This window comes from Thamnophis elegans, chromosome 4 (genome assembly GCF_009769535.1).
Source record: "Thamnophis elegans isolate rThaEle1 chromosome 4, rThaEle1.pri, whole genome shotgun sequence".
In the NCBI taxonomy this organism is placed as follows: Eukaryota; Metazoa; Chordata; class Lepidosauria; order Squamata; family Colubridae; genus Thamnophis; species Thamnophis elegans.
The window spans coordinates 118,461,649-118,474,968 of record NC_045544.1 but is presented as its reverse complement, the minus strand read 5'-3'; the positions used below and the strand labels follow the sequence as shown (position 1 = coordinate 118,474,968).

The following is a 13,320-nucleotide window of genomic DNA, read 5'->3' as shown; positions in this document are numbered from 1 at the left end:
AGAAGCTTAGTTGCTCTCTTCTCATATCCATTTCTATGCTGGTGACCAACGTTCTTCGCATGTAGGAAAAGAAATGGACCTGGCAATTTCCTCTGGAAGAAAAACGTAACAGGGGAATATACAGTCTGAGGAAACAGGGCTACCAGGGATGAAGATGCAAGAGAAGCAGGCTGTGCATAGTCAGCTCAAATGAGATTTTGGGATTTCTGACCGCCCATCTACTTATAAACTGTCCCAATTCATGATGGCACTTCTGAAGGTCATTGCTTTTGTCAAGTCCTCTAACTGGCAAATTAATTTAAAAAATCAGAAATATTTAAAAAGAGGGGAATGAGAGAAGGAAGTGCTGGCCTCTCATTTCTTTTTGAAAGCAAATCTGTTAAAACAAGAAAGGAACATTTCCCCTTTTCTTCAGAATCTCCTTACCTGGTCAGCAGCACTCTGGTCATCTGTAATGTCAAAAAGAACAGCCCGAGCTCCCCTCTCCCCGGCTAGTTTTGCCTGCAAAGAGAGAAAAGAATTCAAGAGAATATATGTGAATAAGAGCATCATCGTGACCACATAGCCCCTCTCATTCTTTGTTATCCACCTCAATTACTAGATTGCACATCTATGGAGATTCTCAGTCATCCAAAGGTGCTTTTTCAAGAGGCAACCGGACTTCCTGGTTTTTCTTTGAAGATGTTTTGCTTCTCATCCAAGAAGCTTCTTCAGCTCTGACTGGATGGACAACACAACATACATGCGCACTTCAAACCCCAAAATACCCTAAGGCAGAAGCTTGTCCACCCCAAGGATATAATACCCAGACACAAACTGAGCAACATGGTATATGCAGTACAATGCAGTGAGCCATATGAAGATCTGTACATTGGGGAAACAAAACAACCACTTCATAAAAGTATGGCACAACAAAGGAGAACAAACCCATCAGGACTAGATTTAGCAGTCCAGGTGCATTTAAAAGACAAAGGCTACTCTTTTAAAGACAACAAAGTCCACATTTTGGACAGAGAGGATTGCTGGTTTGAAAGAGGGGTCAAAGAGGCCATCTATGTCAAAATTAAACAGCCCTCTCTCAGCAGAGTGGTAAGGATACGACATCATTTATCTCCAGTCTACAACACAATCCTTTCAACAGTTCCAAGGCGGCTCCACACCGAGTTACACCGCTCAGGTTACCCTGATGACACAGATAAACCTCCAGGTGACCTTAACTACTCTCCAAAAGAATGCAAATGACCAGCTGTCTTCAAGGAGTATAAATCCTTCCATCTTCAGTCAGAGCTGAAGAAGCTTCTTGGATGAGAAGTGAAATGTCTTCAAAGAAAACCAGAAAAATCCAGTTGCCTCTTGAAAAAGCACTTTTGGCACTACTAGATTGCTGTGGTCCCCATCTGTGGGAAAAGAAGGCCTGGTTTGTACTGAGTTACCTGTGTCTTTATAATGGGAAAGCAGGGTATTGGAAGGCAAGCTACTGAACTCGGGAGACCCACACTTCATAAAAAATGGATTCTTCACATCTAAACAATGCATTTATTTATTTACATCTACGTTTACAGAATACAATCCCAGTTTGGGAAAAGGAGGATGCCTAGATTTAGAGCTGTATAATATCACAATTGAAAAGGAAGAAATGGCCAAAAAGGAGTGTGTGATTTGTACTACAGGTAGTCCTTGACTTATGGCCACAATTGAGCCCAAAATTTATGCTGCTAAGTGAGATATTTGTTAAGGGATTTTTGCCCAATTTTACGAATTTCTTGTCACATTTGTTAACTGAATCACCGCAGTTGATATGTTAAGTCACCCGGTTGTTAAGCAAATCTGGCTTCCCCGTTGACTTTGTTTGTCAGAAGGTTGCAAAAAGCAATCACATGACCCTGGGACACTGCAACCGTCATAAATGTGAGTCAGTTGTCAAGCATCCAAATATAAATAACGTCACCATGGGGATACTGCAATGGTCGTAAGTGTGAAAAATGATCACAAATCACCTTTTTCAGTGACCATTTTCAGTGACTTTGAACAGTTGTTAAATGAACTGTTGTAAGTTGAGGACGCCCTGTACCGAGTCGCAGTGAAATTGGGGAGTTCTAAATGTCTTGGGATCCATAAATTTTATTGCCAGCTCAGCTCATTTGTTCAGATATTTAGAACAATCAGAAGCAGCCATCTTCCTCCCTGAGCCTGGAAGATGTTCCCAGTAGATTGTGTCGCCTATAGGCCAAAGCAATGCATTGCCCATCCACCCCTGCCATGCTCACAGGCACTCATAATGGAATTAGACTGGTGTAGCCCACTCCTTATAATATCTGATCTGAATCTTTATAGTCGATGCTCTCTGCTTGAAGGAGTGATCTGTTACTCCAACAAGCTGCAACGAGCCGCAATGGCGCAGTGGTTAGAGTGCAGTACTGCAGGCTACTTCTGCTGATCACCGGCTGCCAGCAGTTTGGCAGATTGAATCTCACCAGGCTCAAGGTTGACTCGGCCTTCCATCCTTCCGAGGTGCGTAAAATGAGGACCCAAATTGTTGAGGGCAACAGGCTGACTCTGTAAACCGCTTAGAGAAGGCTGTAAAGCACTGTGAAGCGGTATACTAGTCTAAGTGCTCTTGCTACAGTGCTATTGCTACTCCGTTTTTTTTTTTAAAAAAAAACAGGCCTCTGTCAACTGTCATACTATATTTTTCTAAGCAGTTGTACAACTTTAAAACAGTTTTTATTTGGCTTAAAAATAGAAACGCACCAATATATTAAAATATAGAAACCACATAAATCAGTGGTCATGAGCAGTGGAGCAATATCATGAGATGCAAATGTCAAAATGAGTCAGCCTTGCTTTCAGAGTTAAGTCCAGACTATAATTAGGACTAGGGATGGGCCACAACACTGGCACATTGAGACCTGCTTTTTGGTTCAATCCTTGGCATCTCCCATTAAAGTCGTTCTTAGACTTTCCTCCGCAGGGAAGAAAGGTCCGTGGCTCTGAAAGGATAGCCCCTCTCCGACCTTTTAATCTATTGCAAAGCCGAGAATTGCATCCAAATTCAAAAGTGATTAAAAAAAAGTAATGTGCGACATGTGTGTATGCCTGAGCGTGTGTAGGTGTGTGCAACCGTCATGCGCACATAGATGCTGAATTGAGCTGGTTTCAGCTCAAAAGAGGACAATGTCGCAGCCGCCAACAAAAGGCAAGGCCCCTCTCTGGGTCGGCAAGGTGTGATCTTACTTCTCTTTGGAAAAACTCAGGAGCCATCCAGGACTTTGACTTTCCATTCCCCTCCTCTCCAGCCCAGCCCAGCCCAGCCCTACTTGGAGGAACAAAGCTCTCCTCTGTTCCTGCCCCACACTGAAAGCAGCCCTGCCACCCAAGCACCGCAATGCACCCGCCTGCTCCCGCTTCTCCCTGGTCTACCTTAAATTCCCCTTCCCCACCCCTTCCGCCCTAACTAGCTGGCTCACCTGCTTCCCTCCCACACATCCTATTGGCACTGGATCCCCGCCAGGCCCAGCAGGCCCCAAAGCCACCCGCTGGCTCTGCTTCAAAGCCTAGGATGTGAACCGCAGCCCTGCCTCACCAAAGCCCGGGGCTGTATGAGCCATTCAGCAGGGGCTTTTCGCCAGTTCTGAGCTTTGAGCTTGAGTGCGGGCAGCCTTCAGGCAGGCACATGAAAAAGGCAAACAAAGGGGGCAGTGGGCACTGCCAGGCTCAGCCTCTCCCTGAAACAGGAATTTGGGAATTAAGTCCCTCAGAAGACCTCACCTGTCCTTTAAGATCTGATAGGTAGAGGTGAGCAAAGGACACAGGTAGACACTTGAAAGCCCTCCGTTTCCTTATCACTCTCAAGATCTAAAGCTGAGCCCTGGCATGTTCTACAATTAACATATCCATGGGGAAAGCAATGCCATCATCGGGGCACTTAGTTTACGGCCACAGACTTCAATGAAGCAGCACAGTTCATGTATGCTCAGAACATAAAGGGGATTGGCATACTCTCCAAGTCCTTGGCGTACGACCACAATTGAGCCCACAATCTCTGTTGCTTAAATGAGGCATTTGTTAAGTGAGCTTTGCCCCATTTCCTGCCACAGTTGCTAAGTGGATCGCTGCAGTTGTTAAGTTAGTAAGTAACCCGGTTGTTAAGTGAATTTTGCTTCCCCATTGACTTTGCTTTGTCAAAAGGCTGCAGAAAGTCACCCCACAACCTCGAGACACAGCAATGGTTATAAGGGCGAACCCGTTCCCAAGCATCTGGATTTTGATCACAGGATGACGGGGATGCTACAAAGGCCGCAATTGTGAAAAATGGTCCTCAATCACTTTTTTCAAAGCCGTTGTAACGGTTACTAAACGAACTGTTGTAAGTTGAGGACTGCCTGTATTTAAGTCAACTGGAGGGTCTAAACAGGGAATGTCTTCTTTAAAGGACGTACAATGACTCTCCTTTTTCTCTTTCCCCCAGTACAGAGACAGAGAAATTTAACACCGCCCTAATGATGGGATGGGTGGGTTTGGGCAGTGAAGCTAAAGCATAGGAGAGTGATGGTGAACCTTTTCTCCACTGAGTGCCCAAACTTAAAAGTGTGCGCACGCAAACTTGTGCATGAGTGGACATGCGCATGCATGCACAGCAAAGACTCAAAGACCAGCTGGCTGGCGGGAGGCGGGGCATCCCAACACCGCCAATGCAGCAAGAGGTAAGATCTTTTTGTGAGCTTCTGTTTCATCGTTTGCAGAGAAACAGCAGCTCACAAAAGAAACGCCACGGAGATCTGACCTGGGGCGACAGCACGCATGCCAGCAGAGATTGCTCTGTGTGCCACTTCTGGCATGCGTGCCACAGGTTCGCCATCACAGGCATAGGAGGTCAGCCCTTTTGTCATGAACTGCTGGCCGAGTGGGCCTCTCCTTAACTAAGCTAAACCAATAGTGACTTCTTGGCTCTTTTTATTTCCTCTTTCCCTTGTCTGTAAATCCATCCCACCCACTCTCATTTATAATTATACACAAACCCTGCAAGAGCAACTTCTTACATATCCGCTGGAGTCAAGATTGCAATATCTTTCCCTCCTTCCTCACCCTAGTCTCAGAAACTGACTGGCTATCAGGATTGATGCAATGCCAGAAAAATGTACCTTTGATGATTTTGCAACCTGTTCCTGTGGAAGGTGACATTTCTCAAGTTGGTATAAAAGCTGTGTCGTATTCAAAATCATGCCTCCAAAAATCCCTTTCAATGTTGCTTAGAATCCAGAGATTGGGCACTTGACAACTGGGGGAGTAAAAATGGTCTCTGCTGCCCTTGATCTTTGCGACCATCTGGCTCCTTACATCACACTAGGAAATGGGTAACCTTTGGGACACAAATGCCCCCAGCCCCCATCTGTGATCCCAAATTCCACAAGACCATTATGCAATGGTCAACCACCAAATCACAGGAGAGCAACGTTTGCTTTGCAAAAACAGGAAATCATCAGAAAGGTGCATTAAGAATCCAATAAGTTCATTGTTATTTTAATAAATCCAGTTCCCAAAATTTAGGAAAATAGGGAGTGAACATTCTAACCCTAGACCAGTGATGGGGAACCTTTTAGGCACAGGGTGCCCAAAATGGAAGGCACATGCACCAGAGTGCCGGAAACATGATGACCAGCTGGCTGGTCTACGGTGATGATGTTGGTGCCCACAGAGAGGGCTCTGTGTGCCACCTCTGGTACGCGTGCCATAGGTTCGCCATCACACCCCTAGACCTTCTGGTGACATTTGTATGTTACTTGCCAATGCCAAGAGCAAAAGCAAAGGCCCCGGCTACAGTCTTAACTGCAACTGCAATCCATTTCTTGGCTTGTTTATATGCTTTGCTTCTGTAATGTACATGAGGATTAAACATGAGGATTACAGGTAGTCCTTGATTTATGATGATAATTGAGCCCAAAATTTATGTTGCCAAGCGAAACAGTTAAGTGAATTGTGCCCCATTATATGATCTTTCTTGCCACCGCTGTTAAGTAAACCGCTGCAGTTGTTAAGCTAGTAAGATGGTTGTTAAGTGAATCGGGCTTCCTCATTGATTTTGCTTGTCAGAAAGTCGCAAAAGGTGATAACATGTCCCCAGGACGCTGCAACCATCACAGTGGGGGGTTTCAAATTTTTTTAGAACCTCTTCTGTAGGTGTGGCCTGCTTTGTGGGAGTGGCTTGCCAGCCATGTGACCAGGTGGGAGTGGGTTGCCGGCCATGTGACTGGGTGGGAGTGGCCAACTTGTAAAATGTGATGAAACTCACTTAACAATGCTCTTGCTTAGCAACCAAAATGTTGGCTTAGAAATTCTGGCATTGAAGTGTGCAAGTCTTAAAGCTGTCAAGTTACAAGACCCTTGCACCCCTAACCCTTTAGGAAAAAAAAACCCAGGGGTGTTCAAACTTGACAGCTTTAAGGCTTGTGGACTTCAACTCCCAGAATTCCTCCTCTCGCTCTTCATCTTGATGATGTGCAGATGGGGGGGGAGGGGGGAGCTAGAACCAGTTCTAAATGGCACTGTAGATTTCTATAGAAGCTAGAACTGGCAGGAACCCACCTCTGAACCATCATCAATATGAGTCAGTTACCACGTGGTTGAATTTTGATCATGTGATTATGGGGCTGCTGCAACAGTTCACAAGTGTGAAAAATGGTCCTAAGTCACTTTTTTCAGTGCTGTTGTAACTTTGGTCACTAAATGAAGTGTTGTAAGTTGAGGAATAGCTATACTATTAGATCTGTAACTGTTCTATTGTTCATCCAATTTAAGAAAACTTTGAACAAGTTCCTAGAATTGATCTGAACATGTTATCAGAACTTTATGATCCCCAGACTTCATATAACCTTCTGAGGCTTTGTATGCTGTTCCTCCAAAATCTATCATTAAATTATATGATAAATATTTGAGCTGCGTATGCTTTAAAAATGATTCAGAGGAAGAGATTCACACCTCACATAAACACACAGTACCTTTCTGCTACTCATTAAAGTGTATCTAATTTTCTTCAGGTTTTCTGAAAGAGGATTTAAGGAGTCAAATCATTAAAGCAATGTGTGTCTAATGAAACTCTCAAAGCAGTGGCATTTTATTTCAGGCTCAGGCCTTGAAAAGAAATGCATGAGCTTTAATGAACAGCAGCGAAGAGCTGCCCTTGCACAAGATCTGAAGCACTTCTGCCAAATTATTTTTGAAGCATACAATGCTAACCCTAAATGTATAGTATGAAATCTAACTAACTAATTCTAATTAAGGTGTATTTAAATTAATTTCAATGCCATTGCTATACTAGTTCTTGTTTTGGAGTGCAAGCACCAGCACACTACTCAAAGGGCAAGATCAAGTTCAGCCCCCCCACCCCTGCACAACCCTGCTATTGATGTACTTTTGGAGTATAACTTTGGACTATTACTGCCCATGTTTGCTCCACTGAAGCAATTGGGTCCTTCTCCCCACCCCCACCGCAAAAGGAAAACTACTAGCAAGAGTCTTCTTTCCCTCAGAATGTGATACTCTGGAGTATGTTGCCTCTGAAGATAGAGTCTCCATTGATAATTCTTAGGGGTAAGAAACCAAATTCTCCTCCTGGATGAGATCATTTAGCCTAGTACTGCTTGGTTAGGATCTCTACAAATTAAGCAGGAAAATTAAAAGTGCCCTCTCCAAAGGCTTGAGGCCAGGGGTGAAATTCATCAGGTTCTGACAAGTTCTGGAAAACCGTAGTGGAAATTTTGAGTAGTTCGGAGAACTGGCAAATACCCCCTCTGGCTGGCCCCAGAGTGTGTGGACTGGGGAGGGAATGGAGATTTTGCAGTGTCCTTCCCCTGCCATGCCCACCAAGCCACGCCCACAGAACCAGTAGTAAATTTTTTTGAATTTCACCACTGCTTGAGAACCTGGGATTGGAAGGGCACAGTCAAGCCTTTGGAATACATCAGTATTCCTCATCCTTGGGAATTTTAAGAGGCCTGGACTTCAACTGGCAGAATTCCTGATGGCTAGGGAATTCTAGGAGTTGGGAGTCCCCCTCTCTTAAAAGTTGCAAAACTGTGGAGCACTGGAGTAGACTATGAGTCCCTTTGAAGGTTGAGGGGGAAGTACTTGCCACTGGCTATTTCTGTAGAGTCCCTAGCACCTCTATCACTGAAGAATCACCGTTGTGGACAATTCTGGCATGGAAATGGTTAACACCTGCCTCTTTTTGGAAGGAAGGAAAAGAGGAAGTCTGATGAGCAAAGTGCAGAGGCTGGAACACTCTCAGCAGCTGCCTTTGATCTCAGCGTCCTTGGAAAGCGTGTGTGAGCAGGTATCCGCCAGAATTGCTCCAGCAGGCTGGCTTCGCAATTGCCAAGCCTGCCTTGAACAGAGAGGTCAGAGGTTAGCAGCACAACTTCTCAGCTGTAAGATCAAAGGCACTGCAGATCTCAGGCTCCAGGATTGCCCTGGGAGGTTGGGAAGGGAGAGAGCTTAAGTTTTGCTGTAAAGGTGCTCTCAAACTGGGAGACTAGTTACACTTTCTTTAAACCTTTCCAGCATTTCATCCCTGGTTTGCACATGTGTGTGCATGTACATTTGGGATGAATTCCTAAATGAATGTATCCTAATAGAATGTGGAAGACAAAAGGATAGAAATCTTAATGTTCAGCAGTGGTCCTGTCTCTTAAAAATTATACTGGGTCTTTTAGCACCTCAGATTCTACAAAGCTTTTCAAGATTTTTTGGTCTGAGACAGTGGTGAAATTCAATTTTTTTTACTACCAGTTCTGTGGGCATGGCTTGGTGGACATGGCAGGGGAAGGATACTGCAAAATCTCTATTCCCTCCCCACTCCTGGGGGAAGAACATTGCAAAATCTCCATCCTCACCCCTCTCTGGGGCCAGCCAGAGGTGGTATTTGCCAGTTCTCTGAACTACTCAAAATTTCCACTACCAGTTCTCCAGAACCTGTCAGAACCTGCTGAATTTCACCACTGGTCTGAGAGATGAATTCACTAAAGGAAACGTAGCTCTCATTTTAAAAGCAAGGAGCATTGTGCAAATTTGCTCATCTCCTGAACATGGAGTCTAAACAATATAGCAGAAATTGTATATGGAATCATGGTCAACAGGGATGACTAGCAAAGAGTCCCATTTATTCCGTTGGAAGTCAGGAAGCAGTTTGAAGCTGAGTTAAAGACACAGGCTGATCAGTATTCCCTCCCCTCTTTAGGAAATCCAGCATTCGCTTGCATCATGCTGAGTATTTTGGGGGAGCAACAACTGAGATAAAAATCACATTTCCACAACCAAATTTAACAATAACATGTTTTTTTTTTTAAAAAAAAATCTGTTCAATTGTGTTCAGTTTTTGGAAACTGTCAGGAAAAGTCCCTGCAAACGCAAGTTTGTGTTCGTGGCAATATTTTTCAGAAGTGGTTTTCCACCGCTTCCTTTCTAGAGCTAAGAGAAAGAGACTAGCCCAAGATCACCCAGCTGGCTTCGTGCCCAGGCAGGACTATAACTCATAATCTCCTGGTTTCTAGTGTGATGCTTTAACCTCTATATACCAAATTGCCTCTCTTTACATTAAGTTAAAATAAGGTAAATGCATTTCTGGCAGATGGATTGATGGATGGATAGGCAAGTAGGTGACAGAAAGCCAGACAGACACATGGAAATCTGACATATGCACACATTTATTATGTGTATGGAATCTTTAAAATACCAGTTCCCAAAGGCTCTGCTCCCCCTTTGCTAATGGAAAGAGGAGGCCCAGCAATACCAGCTCAATTGAAATGATCCGGAATGGTAATTTCTGAAAAGTCTTGTTCGTGCTTCATCTTTCTCAGTGGAAAAGAGTGCAAGGAAGAGAAACTAGAGTGTATGAGAGACTGTAGCTCTGCCCATTTAGTTTGGGTCTTACCTATTTTGAATATATAGATACTCAGGAACTTAATTTGCAATCTAATCAACCAAGGAGCGGATCAAAAAGCTTTCTGAAGGAATTTATGAAGTCTGTTCTCAGCACATATACCTTATTGGCCAATGACAGGCATGGCCGGAGATCCCGCTCAGGCCTTTCCAGTTTGACAATGGAGACAAATCCTGGAACAGTATGTTCATCCTCACTGGTATTACACAAAGACAGGGGGTGGAACTGTGAAGAGAAAGGAAGGGAAAGTTACTACTGATATATCATAAGGACAATTATAAAATCATAGGGCTCGAAGGGATCTCTGAGGTCTTCTAGTCCAATTCACTGGTCAAAGCAGGAGTCTTATACCATCCCAATCAAATGACTGTCCAGTCTGTTCTTGAAAACCTCCAGTGATTGAATACCCACAACCCTGGAGGCAAGCTATTCCATTGATTAATTGCTCTCACTGTCAGAAAATTCCCCCTTTCTTCTAGATTGAATCTCTTTGATAAGGTTCCACCTATTGCTTCTTGTTTTGCCCTCTGGTGTCCTAGAGAATAAGTCAATCTTCTCTTCTTTGTGACAGCCCCTCAAGTACTGGAAGACAGCTATCATGTCCCCCTAATCCTTCTCTTCAATTGGCTAGACATTTCTAGCTCCCTCAGCTGCTTGCCGTACCATTTAGCCTCCAAACCCTTTATCATTTCTGTTGCTCTTCTCTACATGTTTTCCAGTCTCAACGTCTTTTTTGTATTGTGATATAATGATCGTATAATATAATGAGGGAGATATAATGTAATTGGCTTATATTGTAATACAGAAGATAATACACTGCATTATTGAGGAAGGACAGCAGATCAACACTTGATGTGCAACTAACATACAGGGTAAAGTGCTACAGTAAAACACAAAGCCAGTTTAAGACAAACATTTACACTTTTTCATTATCATTGAGCTTAGCCATTCTTCCATTTTTTTAGACACAAGCTTAAGAAAAATGTTAAAATATCTTCTGGATGGCCTCTTTAACTCATAATCTATCATGATTCACAATCTATGCATTACAGCTCAGTTATCATGTTTGTTGGGAATTCTGAGGATCTGTCGACTCAATACACCCAATGAGCACAGATTACAAGGTGCTCTGCAGTGCACAATCAGGTATTTGATCAAGAGGTTAAAAAAAAAGATACCCTGTGCTCTACATACAGTTACCCTTGAGTATCTTTTAGTAGCTGCCACCACTACAAAAATATTGCTGCATTATTTGTTAATATGGTAGAAGGTTTCCAGGAATGCATGGGACTTTTCTTATTTCATTGTACCACTAATCAGTTTGCTTCTTAGTCCAGTTAAAGATTATCTAGCAAAGGTCCCGGCTAAAATTGGGTATGAATTAGTCACTCACAAAGACACTGTCTCTAAATTGTTTGTCTAGGTTTAAATCTTTCATTTAGCAAGTCCCATTTTTAAAGATACCTTCATAATTAATGTCAAAAACTCCAAGGAAAACAAACAGGACTGAAAGAAGGAACCATTCCTGTTTAGAATAGAAAGCTGGCAGCAAGGAAAGGATTATTCTTGCAAGATTACAGTTGCTCCATAAACACAGAGAGGTGTTTCCTTTGAATTCAAAATGCCCTGAAGCTTTGTTCATGCGATCTTGAATCACACAAACATTTATAAATACAACATAGATGCATATAAGAGTAAGAAAAATAATTTACTTTCATTCACAAGGATTTCCTTTTGGAATTTCAATGGATGATTGTTCCATAAAAAACATAAGAGAGCCTTTCTGAATCAAAGCAATGTTCACCAGCATTCCAAGTCATCCAGTGTCTGATTTAGGAAGCATGCAAAATAAGGATACACCCTTTTCCACCTTTTTGGTCCTGTTTTCAGTTCTACAATGCTTTTTGAAGTATGGTAGCTATTTCGCTTGTACTCAGATTGTTATAAACTGGCAAGTTTCTCCACAGAGCCCAAGCTGTTACCATTGTGGATGTCAAATGGAGGAATTGCTTAGAATCTTGCCAGAGAGAGAAAGATAGAGTGCGTTATTGGGAAGTTGCTCCATCTCCAATACCATTTAGTTGCTTCCAAAGGGTATGGTCTACTTAAAAAGAGCCCTGTCTAATGGCTGGGATGGGAATTGGGGTAGAATGTTCCAATCACAAAACTGAGCTTAAAAAATAATAATAAAGGGACTAATTGATCAGTCAACTTCAAGTAATGTGAAATTACTTTAAGAAAACCTTTGCAACTGGATGATAAAGGGCAATTAAACAACAAAAAATGGCCACCTAATGGAGGAGATTGTTCTGTCAACTGGCATAAACCCTTATTCAGTTGGTCAAGGGAAAGGCTTATGGCTAATGTAATGCCTGTTCTTCTGAGGAAAGAATGGCCATCTGCGCTGTTGCATCTGTTGTCTGATAGACCAAAGGTGAGCTCACACCTGCTGGCAGCTTTGGCAAAGGATCAAGGGAGAATTTCATTGAAAGTCTGATAGCATCTCCCCCCCCCCCCCCTTTATACACACTGGTTAAAAGAAAGCTGGCACGCCTATTTTACACAGCAGCTTCTCTGTGTGGGGCCAACAGTATGTCTGATGGATCAAAGGAAGGAGTGTTGCATCTTAAAGATATGGTTCTTCACCTCCTAGCCATCATGGTATGGTTCACTAGTCTTAAAAAACCCAAAATTGCAACCTCTCTGCTGCTGCATTTCCAGAAATCTTCATCCCTGCACATGTCATTCAAATTTCTAGAGAGATTGTGGCTATTTAGAGTTGAGGGACTTGTGGTCCTGCAGATGCAGATGCTGTTGAATTACAACTAGAATTCTTCACCATCGACCATGCAGGTTAGGCTACTAGTAATTCAGAAAAATCTGAAAGGCTATAGATTCCTTCTCTTTTGCTTGCAGTTATTTTAATGTACAGCACACATGTGGACATTACCTCGTCAGAATGCAAAGGGAAATGCCTCTTCTCTCTCAGCACTGGTGCCATACACTATAGATAAAATTAGATTCTGGATTTAATAATCTGATTTAACTAAGCAGACCCTGAATTACTAGTCCAAAATCCTGCCCTAATTGCACACCCATTGCTGATGTACAAGGTTATTATCAGGGAACTAGGGAACTATATGCCACAGAGACCGCCGTTTTTGTGCCCTCACTGTTGCCAAGGTGTATTTTGAACTCCTAATAACCTACTGTGGGACAATGAGACTTTGTAGCCTATATTTAATGAGAAAAACAAACAACATCCTGACTTCTACATTACTGGAAGGCAGGGTAGAAGATTGGGGTTTTTTTAAAAAGATAACTGACTGCAATAGAAAGCAACCAGCAGACAGGAAAGCAGAAAGGACAGAAATGCCAGGAAAAGC

At 43.0% G+C, this 13,320-nt stretch overlaps 1 protein-coding gene across 1 annotated transcript in view; it reads right to left on the bottom strand.

Annotated features, from left to right (window-relative positions):
- Window positions 1–13,320, bottom strand: part of RNF43 (ring finger protein 43) — a 51,098-nt gene that overhangs the window by 21,383 nt on the left and 16,395 nt on the right. The window contains 2 exon segments of the mRNA XM_032216106.1: window positions 427–501; window positions 10,037–10,159. Of these exon segments, the coding sequence (XP_032071997.1) occupies window positions 427–501; window positions 10,037–10,159 (198 nt within the window).